A 16,998-nucleotide genomic window follows, 5' to 3' on the forward strand; every position below is an offset into this window, starting at 1 on the left:
GCTGAGAGATGCCAGAGAATGGTCCCTAGCTAAAGAGACTCACATGCAGCGCACTCGCCAGGATGGGAAATTACAGGATGACCTGCTTGCCTGGAGGTTGATGTGTATGGAGGGGCTGACGGATGATGATTCAGATGCCACCAGCGCTGAATTGTTCACCCCTGACGAGTCTGAGTCCGGGAGTGACGGGGAGGGAGTCGGGTTGGAGTGCCCGGGTCCGGTGTAGTGCCCCACTAGACGCACACTAATATTCCTTGTTATGCATAACTGTGATTTGCTGTGATCCCTAAAGGTCTTCTCCTAGATATAATGACTACACCTTCTTGGGCCTCACATGGATAGCCTGATTCTTTAAGTACCTTATTAATGATGCCACGCACGGGGGGTTTGTTTCTTGTTCTATGTTAAAACAGTGTTTTATTATAAATAATAGAAAAAGTGCCTATCCAGAGGGATAGGAGTGAGATTACATGAAGGACATGGGAAGAGGAGAATTTTGTAAAAATCAGCGAATACAATGATATATACGTATCTTTAATGCACGGCTAAGTTTCCTTGACACATGCTCTAATTCTACGCCGCCCAGCCTCCGGGATGTGGGCCTGTATGGCTGTGTATTGTCCTGAAAATTGCATGTAGATGATCTTGCCTTTGATTGGCCTGAACAGCCATGAGAACCTGTGCCTTCTATGGTTTCGCAATAAAAATAGTTAAAAAAAAAACATACAGCTCTGGGTCTCCCTTGTGGAACTCAGCGTCTGCCATGTATTGTACCATTTTCAGGCATACATACACCCAGCACATGCGTATAACAGACACACACTGCACAGCACTACATCCTTCATGTATTGTACCACCCACAGACGCCCATACACCCACACATGCATATATGTACTGCCTTATCGCTGTATTGTACTATTCACAGGCACACATACACCCGGCACATGTAACCACACATACACTGTGCAGCAGTACACACCAATTCGATGTCGGTAATGGGTGAGTTAAAAACACTACAGCGGAACCTTAAATGAGTGAGCCTCTAGGCCTCAATCCAGTGACTCAGCTAAAAAGGACCTGCTCACTTCTACTGATCACTACATGGTATGCTACCACCACTGTTGTCCTGCTGCTTAACTTCTTGTAAAGACAGTAGACTTTCACCACTATGGGGGTAGCAGTTTGGGTGGTCCTCCTGGCCCAATAAGACTGCATTTCGTGAGTCAGGCCTATCTAATGGTGCACATGAATGATCCATATTTGCCTAGGACTGGAAAAATTCAGCATTAGAGATCCAAACGTCAGTAGAGTTGGGGCAGGAGTGCAAAGTCCATTACCATGTGGAGGACTTTTCCATCCCAAGAGCAGGTAACACACTAAAACAGTGCTTCCCAAACGTTTTGGAATCACGACCCACTTTTGTTGTATGACAAACTTTTGCAACTCACTTAGCTTTAATGGACATGAAGTTGGCGATTTTGTTTATGTAGCTAAAGCATCATGTGGTAGCTCATTGTCATTTACAGACATTTTCCATTGTCATATACAGACAGCACATTTTCCATTGAAATGGTCACTAAATTTGCATAGACAAACAGTCTTACTGATAAAACTATATTGCATACAAAAGATAATGTGTGGAAACCGAGTTTCAGTGACTATTTAGTATTTGTGCATCTCCAAGTAAAGTGTCTTGATTTGTTCTGATCCTATTAAAGTCTTTGTATCCATCACATTTCAGAATTATAAAAATAAAATGGTCTTCATTTTTGCTTTCCCAACTGTTGAATGTGTACAGTACATTTACAGGTATTTACTCAGAAATACTGTCATTTTTTCGTAACACACAACAAAATGTGTGTGTTATGAAAAAATGACAGCATTTCTTTTCACAGTTCATGTACCCTGGCAAGCTTGTCATATAATTCACTTTACTTCTCTTTCTCCGACTGCAAATTGAGAAAAGCTTGAAAACATCAGTCCCCATGTTAAACAACATAATCAGAAAAATAAATTTGTCTTTGAACCACAGCAAATGTGACAAGATAAATACCGTATTTTAAGGCAACTTTAAGTATTGCTTGGACTTTCGTGACTCACCAAAAATCTTCTGCCGACCCAATAGTGGGCCACGACCCACAGTTTGTTAAACACTAACATAAACATTAACATCATTTTTAATTCAGCTCCTACCTTGCACCCACTGCAGCAGTGCACAAGAACCATGAAACTGCCAAATGTGTATGAACACAAACATAACTGGTCAGTTAATAGGGGCAATTTTACAAACCACCAACAGATCATGAGCAGATGGCAACCAGAGTATTTATCCTAGTTTGGAAAGGTGAAAATGAATGCAGAACCTCTGTGGTTTGCCCTTTCTCATGCATCAGTGACACACTTGTGTCTGGGTTCAAATATCAAAAACAAGGATGGACTCTTATACCCAGAACGGAACTTGTGTCAATTTCATTGAGCAAATACAAATGTCCTGTGGGTAACATTTTAAACAAAATCTATCATACTCATAATACAAATTCCACAGTAGATAGGATTGTATAGATAAGATTGTATGTCAAATTAATGACATGAAGATAAGCGCCCAAAATGTTACTTGATTGTGATATATATATATATATATATATATATCACCGCATTCACATAACAACGTAAGACAATCAATGTAAACAGCTCTTGGTGCAAAAAGGTGCTGAATACAAAAGCCAAAAAAATTATATGAGGCATTCTTGCCTCGGAGACCCAAGATCTGTTGAGTAGGGGATTTTAGCCATTCTTCCTCTTCTGTGGTAAGATAGGCACACTGCTGGGGCGAGCCTCGCCTATTCATTTTGCGCAGTATGTGAGTATGTATACGTTGTGCCATGTAAATGCAGTTATAGCTGTTAGGGGATGATTTATGCTTTCTTCTGATGTCTTTCACAAGCAGCACTCCTGCATAAAAATTCCAAAGAATATCCATGACAAACAGTCAAGAGTAACTTTTTTCTTTTTATCACTAGGTTTTGAATTGGGCTTTGCCATGTCCAGCCCCAACGCCTTGGTCTGCTGGGAGGCTCAATTTGGGGACTTTCACAACACTGCCCAGTGCATCATTGACCAGTTCATCAGCACCGGCCAAGCCAAATGGGTCCGTCACAATGGGATTGTGTTACTGCTCCCTCACGGAATGGAAGGCATGGTAAGATTTCCTCTGAGCATACTCCCAAACACTCAATTGTGCTCATACCCTTGAGAATGAAAGGGATAGCTGTGCACAGGGGATTATTTGAAATTAATTGTAACACTGTGGGCTTTCAAACCATCCATTCAGTACTCCTTTTCTTGAGAAGTTAAGATCCATAGGTTATGTTACTTTATAGCTTACAATTCGTTGTTGTTGTATATACTTTATTCAATATCAAATATAACAAGCATTTGCAATGCAATAGGTCTCGCATTAGGAAAGTTTGAGCTATTGGTATTGTAAATGACACATTTTTTATTTATGTTTTGGTTTTGAAAATAGCCAAATTAATAGCTTTGTCATTTACAATGCCAATAGTTATAACTTTTGCAAATGTGACACCTATAGCATTTGTAATGTAATATGTGTTGTATTTACGTAACTTACATGTATTGATATTACAAATAACAAAGGCTTTACATTTTTTTCAATAATTAATACTTAAATAAAAGTTATTGTAATTTATAATGGCAATAGCATAAAGTTGTGTTAATAACTTTTGTGAAGATTATGTTCAGTGTATTCTATTGTGACGAAAATCCAAGAACAGAAGTGAAATATGAACATCTTCTTGTTACCATTGTAATAAAGCTTGAAACCTTGAGAGAACATATTTGAACCAGGTGTTGTTGAATAGTTGCACAAATTGTATAAGCAGTGCAACTCAAAAACTATGTCACAATACAAAGGGGAAAATATTCTCTTTATTAATGACATAATATACAAAGTGCCAGAAGCAATGAGGGAAGGCCGTTTTTAGACTGCAGTGGACCGGGGGATTTCTTACCTACCGTATACTTTATTTGCATGTTTTGACGGGCAGAAGCATTTATTGTATTTATGAGGAGTGTTTTGTATATCAAAGTGAAACTGGATGTAAAAATGTCATGTGTGCATTAATAGGAAGTTTAAGGAACTAACCTGTGAAATTGTGTTGATACTAGACTCCTTTAACACGACAACCGCTCGGCTGCCGGGTACAGTTCTATCTCCTTAGACACTTCAGACTGATAAAAGCCACACCGACTCCTCGATCGCTTTAATGCTATGCATGCCGACTTTAAACAGTACATGCGTTGACTTACCACAGCCGGAAGCCGGGCGCCGCCTGTCTACCCGTCTCCTGTTGTGTTTTTTCCTTCCCTGCTTCGGATTGTTGTCCCGTCCTTCTTTTAGCAGCCCCCTCCATCGGTTTACAGCCCCAGTCAGTCAGCACTGCCCGTATGTCGCACTTCACTTCGTACTGAAGCGCTACCCTCCCCTGCGCGCGCTGCCTCCACCTCAGAGCCGCCCCGCGTGCGTCGCCGCTCGCCACTCAGCACCACACTGGCGTATGTTGTCAATAACCATTTATTTGTTGCTGCAATAGAAGCAGCCATTACATCTGACCTGTCACGTCTGCCAGAATGGAAATGATACACACAGCACAGCGCGTTTTCTTTCTCCTGCTATCATTGTTAAAGCGCGGCAGATGAAGCTTCATTGCAAGCGAGCTCCGTGTGCCGGCTCCGCTGAAAGCTGATCTTGCGGCGACCCGGAACTCTTGCCCGGCCGGCCAATCCGCTCGCGGCCGACCGGAAGTCCCGCCTCCCGAGGTCCGCGAGCTGCCGGCGCATGGAGCGCCCTGCCGTCCGGGGTAGCCCGGGTCCCCAGGAGGGGGCCGGGAGAAGGAAGAGTGTGGCGCCTGTTGCGGGGCTCCTCTGACCTGAGGGAGCCCCGATTTAGAGGATGAGACGCGCCGCGCCGTGAGGAGCCCCGCCGGAAGAGCGCAGTCGGTGAGTGGGGCCCAGGGCTGATGTGAAGTGCGTGCGTGCCTGTGTGTATGCCTGGGGGGGTGAGGGGGTGGTGGGGGGGTGTGCGCGCGTGTGTGCGTGTGTGCGCGAGGGAATATGTGTGCGCATGCGTGACTGTGTGTGATTGAGTGAGAATGCGAGGTAGGGGATAGTGTGCCTGTATGTGTGCCGTATGCCTGCGTGTGCATGCACGCGCCTGTGTGTGTGTGTGTGTGTGTGTGCGTGCGTGCGTGCATGCAGAGGGTTGGGGGCTGCCTGTGTCTGTGTGTGAGCAAGGGCTTTGCACGGCGCATGCGCAGCTATCAGACGCTCGCTCCCGAGGTGAAATCCGACCTCGTCAAAGCGCGCGTCTGGTAGCTGTCCACTCTCCTAAATACGGGCAGCATAAGTTGTCGAGCTGATGCATTCATGCTTCGCATGAATGCCACATCAGCTCGACCTAATAAAGGATGAGCAACTTGGTTCATCAATTAAAAATCCATCATTACATACAACAGGTAGCAATATACATTTATCTAAAATATACATTAAAAAGTATTTACGCTAAAAACCATATAAAACACATCTCTTACGAAAAGCAGTGTGGATACAGCATTAGGCTCTTGACGACCTAACTCTTGTTGTGCCTTAGCAGCATAGTACGCGTCAGCCAGGCGCATCCCAGATATTTGGCTACCCCACAAACCATGGTGAGGGAAGAGGCATCAGTTCTAAAGGTACGTAACGCCACCCTGTAATCCTTAAAACCCAGATTTTTACAAATAGGTCTAAGCCATGACCTCCTTGCAACCCTATAGGCTGGGCAAGCAAAGAGGAAATGGGGAATAGATTCATTGGGGGCCTTGAAACCAGGGCAATTAACAGATGTTAAGCTGTGTTTTTTCCAGCCTGCTACCAAGTCGTTGAGCGGGAGGGTTCCTAACCTGAACTTCAAATAGAGCATTCTATCTCGTGGAGATTGTATAAAGTCGAGACACTGTTCTAATTTGTCGTCAAGCTTATGCTCCAAGAACTGTTCAGTAAGGATCCCCTGGTTGGGTTTACGGGCTTCCTCTCCTTTCACCCAGTCCCAATATGCTTCCAATTCAGTTTGCCATGCCTTAAAGCTGTGGTTTGATTCAGGCACTGACTTTCAGAAAATAACTGTTGTTAGAGAAAGTAGCTTTACAAATAAGGCTGAAATAGAATGTTTAAAGTGACAGGAATGTTTTCCTAGATCAAACCATGAAAAATTTACTTAGGTGTCTCGTAATTTGAAGCATGTTGACTTGCCAATGACGGTAAGATATTTAAGAGGGTGATCCTATTAAAGTCTAATGAGAATTAACCCTTTTTGGAGGAGTATATAGGTTTGAAAAGAGGATAACCGCATTGAAGTCTATGAAGCCATTTTGTTTGTTGTCATGAGGGTAAACATGAGTGAAAAGAGTGTGACATTTCAAATGAGGATGATTGCACCCGTTAAAGATTTATCCTTTAGTCAGCCATACATGTTTTAATCCACAAAGCTTCTTATGTAATGTGTGTCGCTGTGTGTAATATATGGCTTTACATGCTAGGCGGTACTGCTTTAGTCTAAGTGAGTTAATCTGTCATAGCAAACACAAGGAGATGCTGGACGGAGCGCTGAAACTTTTCAGAAACTCAACCCCAGTCACAGATCTGGGTTGAATCTATAATCGTTCTTTGGCTCACTTTGCTCCCCCAGTTCAGACACAGCTATATGTTTCAAATCAGACTTGAACCTGTGCCTTATGGGAACAGTCCAGCCCGAACTGCAGTTAATCTGTCATACAATAGTCTCCTGAAAGAGATTTCCTTTCAACACTTCTTTTACAGTTGGTTGCTCCTAGAGTTCATTGTTCAACTGTAGAAGGGTGTACCTTTTTTGTAAGGGGCTTGGTACTATGGAAGAGTATTCAAATCTCTGCTTCCTCATTCTTTAGTTTGAGAAGCCTTCTGAAAACACTGATTTGTTTGGTGGGTATATGCCCTGTTGTCTTAACTCCAGTTACAAGATCTATTTAAGTTTCAAAGCTTTGAGGCCTACGTAATAGTATGTAGTACAAGACCTTAAATTAAATTAGGTTCTGTACCTTACCATGTAAGAATCCTGCGAGGCCTAGAGAGACTTCATGATAATTATTCAGGAGCCCCAGTACTATCAGATCCCTTTGCACCCTTTTCTGTCTGAGCAGCGCCTACCTCAGACCCAAGCACCTTTAAGGCCCATCCAGAGCAGTCAGTAGAGTTGATAATACAATCTTATTGCTGCCACGATGGTGAGTCCTCTATAGCCCTTCGAACTGACAGTAATCACACTTGGTTTAAAGAGGTTGCACATGGTGGTGCCCCTTTCGGACACATACCTTGGTTCTAGGTGTCAGAGTGTGTGAGTGGCGGTGCCACTTATTCTCAAGTTTGGTTTGAGTGTGAGGAAGCAGTACTTTAAGACGATCCATGCTGAATGCCGTTCATTGTAGGAGAGGTTGGTGATCATTACAGTGTTGGTGCTGACTGAAATCAGGCCACACCTGTGTTGGGATCACGCTGCACGGTAGAGCACTAGCAGAGAATTAAGTTTCCCAGTGGACGAAAGCCTCTTGTTTGCCTGTAGAGATGGCAACCATCTTATATTTTTGGGTATATATTTCCTCATGGTGCTTGATGACCTTTTTAGGCAATTGTGCTACAGTGTTGCTGCAGCTGGACTTCGCTACATGGATGGTGAGTTTCAAGAGTCAAGATCTCTAGTTACTAAAGATTGGATTATGGACATTTTAATTTACAGACAACAATCCTGAAGTAGTTTGTGATTTGTAAACAAACTTTGAACTACTCCTTGTTCATTTGTTTGAAATCTGAAGACTAGGCTGTATGTTCTGCTAAGAGTTCCTGGGAAGTAACAGGACACATTCTAAGCGTACATTTCGCATGTAGATAAATATTAATGAGTGTATGTGCAAGGTTTTACATATTATATTCAATATATATATATATATGTGATCAAGGCTTTTCAGCCGAAACGTTATGGCGACAGCTGAATAAACGCAACTAACCAGCATCCAAAGTGTGGTCCGTGTCTGTTTCCAGCGCGATCAGGGCAGAGGTGATTGTGGCAGGAGAACGGAGGTTTTCCATATATATATATATATATATATATATATATATATATATATATATATATATATATAAGTTATGCTCAGGTTTCACTGTTCAAAACCAGAGACATTCAGCAGATATAGGTAGCTGAGCTAACTATAACTGGCGCCCCAGCAATGCACTGCGTATGACTTCACATATTACATCACTCATGACCTGGTCAGTGACATCATTCATGACATCTCAGATTCAAGGTCCTGGGGGTAGGCCTCCGGCACATTGCTGGAGCCGGCCCTGGGGGGGGGGGGTCCCCAGGGCCATGTGGGTCTCTTAGAGGGAGGCAGCACAGCCCCCTCCTTTGTTTACATCTCCCCCAGGGAGGTGGTGGTTCCCGGGACCGGGGGTCCTCAAAGGACCCCCTTCATTATTGCATTTGTGCCCCTGAGAGGTGGAGGTCCCCAGGGCCGCTTCCGATAAAAAAAAAGAAGAAAGAAACAACGTATGTGCCCCACGGTGGTGGCAGACCCTGGGGCAGTGGGAGAGGCCCTACAGCCTCCCCTGCGTTAATTAAGGGGGAAAACCAGTGTGGCCTGGGGTGGTGACTGTCTCCAGATGGTGGTGGGGGGTCCGCGAGGCCCCCACAACATAATAAGCCCTCGAAGGTGGTGGCCCCCGGGGCTACCCTCTGGCATTCATTACTAAAAGTGCCCCCGGGGAGCTGGCGGTTCCCGGGGCTGTTGGCTGGTCCACTGGGCCCGCCCGCATTATTAATTAAAAATACCCCTGGGAGGCCTAGGAGTGGGGGCCTGGTGCCCCCCTCCTATATTTACCCTATGCACCCTGGACCTGGCCCACCTGGGGGTTATTCTAAGCAAGTGCAAAAGTCTGTGCTTCTTTTTTTTACAATTTTGCCACAGATTTGAAGATCTACCCACTTTATGATATGCTATTCTACTGTACACCACTCCAAACTAAGCCACTCCACTGTACGCCACTGTACTATATGCTGCTCCACTCTATGCTATTCCACTCTAAGCCACTCCACTATATGCCGCTCTACTGTAATAAATTCCACTGTATAAACAGTCCACTCTAGGCCTCTCCACTCTACGCTATTCCACTGTATGCCACTCTACGCTGCTCCAATTTATGACACTCAACTGTATGCTTTTCCACTGTACCCCACTCCACTATAGGCCACTCCACTGTATGCCACTGCAATACATGCCATTTCATTCCCACTATGCTATTCTACTCTTCGCTATACCACTATGACATTCCACTGTACACCATGGCACTCTACACTCTTTCACTGTATGCCACTCCACTCTACACCGCTCCACTCTACACTATTCCACTGTATGCCACTCCACTGTACGCTACTCCAGTCTAGTCACTGCACTGCACGCTATTCCCGCCTACGCCACTCTACTGTGAGCCACTCCACTGTAAGCAAACCTACTGTACGCCACTCCACTGTATGCCACTCCACCATACCACACTCCACTCTATGCTGTTCCGCTATATGCAGCTATACTCTACTATATGCTATTCCACTCTGCTTTTCTATCAAAGTCCTTGAGCATAGGATTAGCCCAGTGCCATCCACGCCGAGATAGAAAGGGACAAAGTATTTTGCCACTTCCACAGCAAAGTCTTTAAGCATAGCATTAGCACAGTGCTATCCATGCCGAGCTGTAAAATTGCCGAAGCCTTTTACCACTCCAGGCACAGTATTACAGCTTTGGATTGGTAAAATGCCATCCAAGCCAACCTTAACTGAATATAAGCAACCCCTGAAACATGTTTCGTTCTCATTAGAGCTCTTCAGAGAGGTATAGCTTTGTCCAGACACAAGGCATCACCCAATATAAGTCAAAATAATACCCTTTCAGGCATAGAGTGACGTATATATTATGCAAGAAAAGATGCAGAGAGCTCTAGGTAGTTCTAAAGTTTAGGTGGAAAGCAGCTCTAGTATAGCGCACTCTCAATACTATCGCTACCCTAAATTTGCTCACCTCAAATGTCACCGTTTCTATCAAGGTGTTTAAGAATAAGATTAGCGCAGTGACATTCACGCTGAGATAGAAAGGGACAATGTATTTTGCAATTTCCACAGCCAAGTCTTTAAGCATAGGATTACCACAGTGCTTTCCATGCTGAGCTGAAAAATGACCACAGACTTTTTCCACTCCAGGCACAGTATTGGAGCTTTGGATTTTGTGAAATACTATCCAAGCCAACCTGAACTGAATAAAAGCAACCCCTGACACATGTTTCGCTCTCATTAGAGCTCTTCATAGAGGTATAGCTTTGTCCAGACACAATGGAGCACCCAGTATAAGTCAAAACAATACCCTTTCAGACATAGAGTGATGCATAAATTATGTCAAAAAAAGAAGCTGCGAAGTCTGGGTGGTTCTCAAGTTTACGCCACTCTACTGCATGCTATTCCAGCCTACGCCGCTCCACTGTGAGCCACTCCACTGTATGCTAACCTACTGTAAGCACTCCATTCTACACCACTCCACTGTATGCCACTCCACTGCATGCCACTCAACCATATCCCACTCCACTTTATGCTATTCCACTATATGCAACTACACTCTAAACCGCTCTACTACATGCTATTCCACTCTACCTCACTCCACTGTATGCCACTCAAGTCTACACCACTCCACTGTACAACACTCCACTCTATACTATTTCACTGTATGCCACTCCTCTCTATTCCATTCCACGCTACACTATTCCACTGTACACCTTACTCGCCCCACTACATTACCTTTAACTCTCTACTCTACCCTGCACTGTGTTCCCAGAAATTATGTCATTTAAGATGTCATCAGTGTTGTTATCAATGCTATTATTTCTCATGCTATAAGTCATATTATATGCAAGAAGTGCATGGAGAAAGGGTGAGTTATAGTTAATGTAGTGTCGCAAGTGAGGTGACAAGTCTATGTACGATGGTGAATGACTTATAGTAAATTGAAGGTGGTGCATAAATTAAAAATGTAAGTTGTAAGTTTAGAATTTCTAAAGTTTGTAGGAAAGCATTTTTTGACTTGCCTATATCTATGACGCCGATTGATGAATATTCACGAAATATTCCAAACAAAGTGTCAAGTGGGTCTTCTTGTGCATCGAAAGTGATTCATCAATTGTGGGCCAAGAAAAAGGGGTGGGCGGGTCAAAAAAGTTATTTTCTTATGATAATTCCCTTAGGAATTTTGAACATGACTTCAGCCGAACTGCTGGACGGAATTACACCAGATTTGGTAGAAAGCTAGCCCTTGGTCCAGAAAGAGTGCTTTTTAGTGTACATCCGTTCACGAGTTTTAGAGATATTAAGGGAAAAACAAATTTGGACAGCTAGGGACACGGTTCCTCAGAAGATGCAACAGTCCCCGTGCTAAAATGTGATTGGCTGCAAGTACTTCAACAAGGAAGTACTGGCAGCTATCTTGGGGCTCTGCTTCAGCCGAGTCCCTGAAAAAACGTTAAAAAAAGAGAAACAGCAGGGTTGAAATAACCTGACCTTTAAGATCAGAGGCACCCCACCAGTGCAAAAAAGCATTTTAAAAAAAAATGTTTGCTTAACGTCGCGGCGGTTCCGCGACTCTGGCAAAATGTTTAAAATAACTAAGCACTGGCTCCCGCTCTTGCTTTAAATAGGGCCCCTGGGTGGACCAGGGGCATTTAAAAGAAAAAAGGAGTGGGTATCCCAGGCCACCCTTCTAAGGCTCTTGGAGCCCCAAGAACCACCACTTCCCAGGGTTTTATCTTTATAAATGAAGGGCGACCCCCTTCCTTGTCTTCTTTGTTGCCCCAGGGACTCCCACCTCCCCTGGGTTGCCCCCCTCACAGGCCATAAAAGGCCCTCAGGACCACCACCTTCCCGGGCAGACCTGTAAAAGGAGTGGGGGCTATGTGGCCCCTCTCCTGGAGCCATTACTGGCCCTGAGGACCTCCACACCCTCAGGGCCGGCTCCAGCTATGTCCCGGGACGTAGCTGTTTGCTCGGACTTGGTGGGAGCTGTGACAGCTTCGTCCAAGTCAGAGCAAACACTAACTCCGCTCCCAGCTGTCAAATCGCTCCCGCTTGCATGTTTAGCAGCTTCCTGTGTGTGAGAGCAATATCAGCTCCTGCTGGAGGCAAGGAGTCAGCAGAGACTGCAAGGACATTCAGTCTCCCCTCCCCACCGGCCACCGATGCTGCTAACTGGGTGCCCTGGGTGGGCTCCAGGGCACCCAGTATTTCAAGGCCGGACCCCGAGTAATAGGGTCCCTCGGGCCAAAATCAGCCCAGAAAAGGGGGGGTGGGGCCTGGCCCCACTCCCCATTGACATGTGGCACGGCCCTGGGGAATGGGGTCCCGGGGCCAAAATCGGCCAGAGGTGTTGGGCAGCACGGTCCCCGTCCCTTCTTACAATTGAGTGAGCTTCCCCGCCCACCATAGCAGTATGCAAAGGTCATTTTGCCTTTTTAACCCCTTCCACACTCATGACGAGCTGGGCTCCTCATGGCGTAGCCTCCTCGCACGCTGATGCCGAGCCCAGCTCGTCATGAACAATGGACTTTCAAAGAATTCAGCACAGGAGGAAAATATCAATAGCAGTGATGGTGTTAAAGGATGACAGACAGCTTACCAAAAGACCCCCCAGCGCGTTACCTGCCAATTTTGTTGATGTGCTGTTCATGCCAACAAATAGGAGGCTCTCTCCACCAAACAAAGAAGCACTTACTTCATATAGCTAAGAGGAAGTACTGTTGTGTGTTGGACATTTACCTCTTTTTAGTCTCTTTGTCCTTTCTATAGGAGTAGTCATGTTATCACAGATTTCTGTGTAAGGACACAGAACAATCACATTGCCAAAACACACACAAGGTCACTGGTGACATTTCCTCGTGCTCCATTATGCAGTTGTAGTGTAGAATACGTATTTGACATTTACTCAAGGAGGTAGCACTTAGTAATTAACTAGTAGAAAGTGCTCTACTTGGGTAGATATTGTGTGCAAAATAGTGGACTCTTGTTGGTTAAAGGGGCAGGTGTGGTTCCGTTGTGGCCCAGTATCTCACACAGCCACTGACACACCCAGACAAACACTTAGACAGTCACTCACACACTCAGGCACTGACAGACCCACTCAGACACTGATGCACCCACTCACAGACCCACTCCAACACTCGCACACCTACTCAAAGACACTCACACACACTCATAGACCCACTCAGAAACTCTTTGTACCCCCTCTTATACCCACTCAGATACTCTCGCAAACACACGCAGACACTCATGCACCCACTTACAGACCCACTGAGACACTCTCACAGCAACTCACAGACCCACTCAGACACTCTCACAGCCACTCACAGATCCATTCACACTCATGCACCCATTTACAGAACCACTTATAATCTCTCACACCCACTCACAGACCCACTCAGAGTCCTGCACTGACTCATAGACCCACTCATGAACTCACACACCCCCTCACAGACTCATTCAGACACTCATGCACTCATTCACAAAGTACCTCACACACTCATGGAGGCACTCACAAACCCACTCAGACACTCTCACCCACTCAGACGCTCATTCAAGCACCCACTCAGACACGTATTCACCCACTCAGACACTCATGCGCTCACTCAAGACCCATACAGCTACTCACTCCCACAAACCCACTCACAGAACCATACACTCAAAGGTTACAGGTTATAGTTAGTAAATACATTTTTTTTAAAAAACCTTTGAAATTCACTTAAAAAAACCAAAGAGTACAGGGACAATATAGTTAGGAACTAACAATAAAAAATGTTCAAAATTCACTTAAAAACCAAAGGTTACAGGGAAGGGAGTTAGGAATTAGAATTTTAAAAAACGTAGAAATGTACTGAAAAAAACAAAGGTTACACGGACGTTATAGTTAGGCTCAGATTTTACTATTGCAAAATCAGCGAAATTCAGCAGTTATAGTTACCTGAGATAACTATAACGTACACCGCTGCAATGCACTGCTTATGACCTCTCATATTACATCACTCATGATATGGGCAGTAATATCACTGATGGCATTTTAAATAGGGCGTTTTGAAATTCAATAGGTTCATGCTTGTGGTGACCCGAGAATAGGTAGGGGCACCACCAAGCATTTGTTTAATGTTGTGGGGTACTGCAGGTAATCCGGTAGCCCCTAAGGATCATTTAAAAAAATAAAAACAGTATGCCTCCCGAGTCATTAAATCTATGACCCCAGCAGAACTTATCCTATTTTTTTTAAAGCACTACAAGCTGGAGCTCTATGTTCTTCAGCTGAAGTGTAGGACCTTTGTGTGGTTGTTTTTATGATTGTATGTTCTGGGCTCAAAAATGTTAAAAGAAAGACTCAGGGACATGTTGGCTTTATTTTCTTTTTTAAAGAATCATGGCTGAGTTTTTCTTTTAAAATTTCCAGCCCACGAAATGCATTCATAAAAACAATATTAAAAGCAGGACTCAAAGAAAAGTTGCTTTCTTTTTTTATTAAAACTTTCTTAAACATTTTTATAATAATCATTATTATTAAACAGTGCAGTGTAAGTTATAAAAATATAGATTAGATTCAAAATATAGGCGATTTTTGGAGAAAAGTAATAGCTAGATGCTTTATATACATTGAGATGCTCACCACTTGATTAAGCCAGTAAGCCCATTTTTTATGTTTTGGTGTTAAATGCTGTGTGTGGGGTTTGCTGCTGCAGGCCTTACAGTCAACTGCACGCCATACAAAGCCTTGGTTTGATTGTGTGCGTGGGGTTGGACACCTGCGGCCAACTCCACACTGTGTATGACCAAAGGCTGTTTGCTGTTGGGGGCTAGGTGCCGGCAGAGGGTTGAATGGGCCTCAGTGGCCAAACCCATGCTATGTAGCGTGGGGCTGGTGTTACGTATGGTAATAACATATTTCTTTAACCCCTTCGCCGCATGGGTAATTCCCCTGCGACGCGGGGGAGGTGGGACCCGCGTGGCGCCGCGGTGCTTGTGATGTGGCTCGTCATGCAGCACGGTGGCGCTGTGTTCATGACGAGCTGAGCTCGTCATGACCACGCCCGCTTAATGGAATACCCAGCACAGCAGGGGAATTATCCCCACGTGGGCGTTCCACTGCAGTTATGACAAGCTCAGCTCATCATGAGCACAGCTACACTGTGCCTCTTGACGAGCTGAGCTCGTCATGAGCACCGAAGGTGTTAAGTTTAAAAAACTCTAGACATTCACTGAAAAAACAACCAAAGGTTAAAGTGATGTTGGACATGGTAATATCTTACTTTGGTAAAAAAAAAAAACCTTAGAAATTCATGGAAAAAGCCAAAGTTTAAAGTGACGTTATATCTAGGTGAAAATGTCATTTAAAACATACCATTTTAAACAAAAAAAATCGGAAATTTACCAATTATAGTTATCTCAAGTAACTGTAATTTGTGCCCTAAGGTAACTATAACTCGACCTACGGTAACTCGCGCCCTCGCCATGCACTGCTAATTACCCAACATATGACGTGATGACTTGTTCTATGACAATATTGATAATATCACTGCAACGTTTGCAATAACATCATTGTTGACAAATCTGTGCATGGTGAGTCTGTGAATTATAGTTACCTTAGGACACAAGTTACAGGGCCCGATGTAGGTGGCAAATACCGGTCGGAAATGGCCGAATTTGGCCGTTTCCGACCGGTATTTAGCATCTTGAGATGTAGGGGGCCAGATTTTACAGATTCTGTAAATTTACCGAATCGGTAAATTTACAGAATCTGTAAAATACCGAATCGGTATTTTTACCGATTCGGTAATTCCCAGATGTAGGTGGGACTCTTCTGAGTCCCAAAGGCCCTACAAATTCGGTATTTTACCACCCAATTCAATTGGGTGTTAAAATACCGAATTCAGGTGTGCATGCACATGTGTGCCTGCACACCTAGCCATGTGACAGACAGACATGCCCTTAGGGCATGTCTGTGTGCCACATGGCGCACATGCCTATTTTTGGGGTGCCAGAGGGTGTCAAAGTAACACCCCCTGCACCCTTGCAAAATTCGGTATTTACCGATTCTGTAATTACAAAATCGGTATTGCCCATTGATTCCTATGGGCTTTAAGGCCCATAGGAATCAATGGGCAATACCGATTCAGTATTTACAGATTCGGTAAATACCGAATCTTAACGATTCGGTATTTACAGAATCTGTAATACCTACATATCCCCCCTTCATATTTACCGACTCTTAAATACCGAATCGGTAAAATTCGGTATTTAAGAGTCGGTAAATATGAATTACCTACATCTGGCCCATAGTTACTTGAGCATTACACACCATGGCTGACACACGGAGCCAGCAAATCTATAGATTAGTTCTGATTGGCTACCACCACATCAACAAAGATGTAATTACATCCATTTTAGGACTCTGGGACTCTGTCCTGCGAAAAACGTATTAAAAACATATACAGATTTACCTGCCCTCCTAGACCTGGTTGTGGGGGTGGGGAGAAGACGAATTAGGTGGTCTTGTCAAGGTTCGTTGGAGACATTTTCATGCGAGACGAGAGAACAGAGTAACTTTCACTGGAGCAGTGTCCCCTGATGAAGGGCGTATCCCGCCCGAAATGCATTGGGATATAAATAAACACTGCTTGGAACGAACCTTGGCATCTGCCGTGTATTAACAAGAGGCTTGGATGAGCACAGTTTCTACATGAGAAACATGGGAAATACGTCAAACGAACCCTGTATGTGGAACATTGTTTAAGCAAATGAGTAGATACGAGTAAAAATTGAGCAACTTGGAAAAATGGACTAAAATG

The 16,998-nt window shown here is 44.3% G+C and overlaps 1 protein-coding gene across 3 annotated transcripts in view; it reads left to right on the forward strand.

The window, feature by feature from the left end:
* Positions 1 to 16,998, forward strand: part of OGDHL (oxoglutarate dehydrogenase L) — a 707,295-nt gene that overhangs the window by 532,926 nt on the left and 157,371 nt on the right. For all 3 annotated transcript variants that reach the window (XM_086922073.1, XM_086922074.1, XM_086922075.1), the window contains one exon: positions 3,021 to 3,199. In XM_086922073.1, the coding sequence (XP_086778199.1) occupies positions 3,021 to 3,199 (179 nt within the window). The remainder of the gene's footprint in view (positions 1 to 3,020; positions 3,200 to 16,998) is intronic.

Source organism: Lissotriton vulgaris, chromosome 5 (assembly GCF_964263255.1).
Source record: "Lissotriton vulgaris chromosome 5, aLisVul1.2, whole genome shotgun sequence".
NCBI classification, from domain to species: Eukaryota; Metazoa; Chordata; class Amphibia; order Caudata; family Salamandridae; genus Lissotriton; species Lissotriton vulgaris.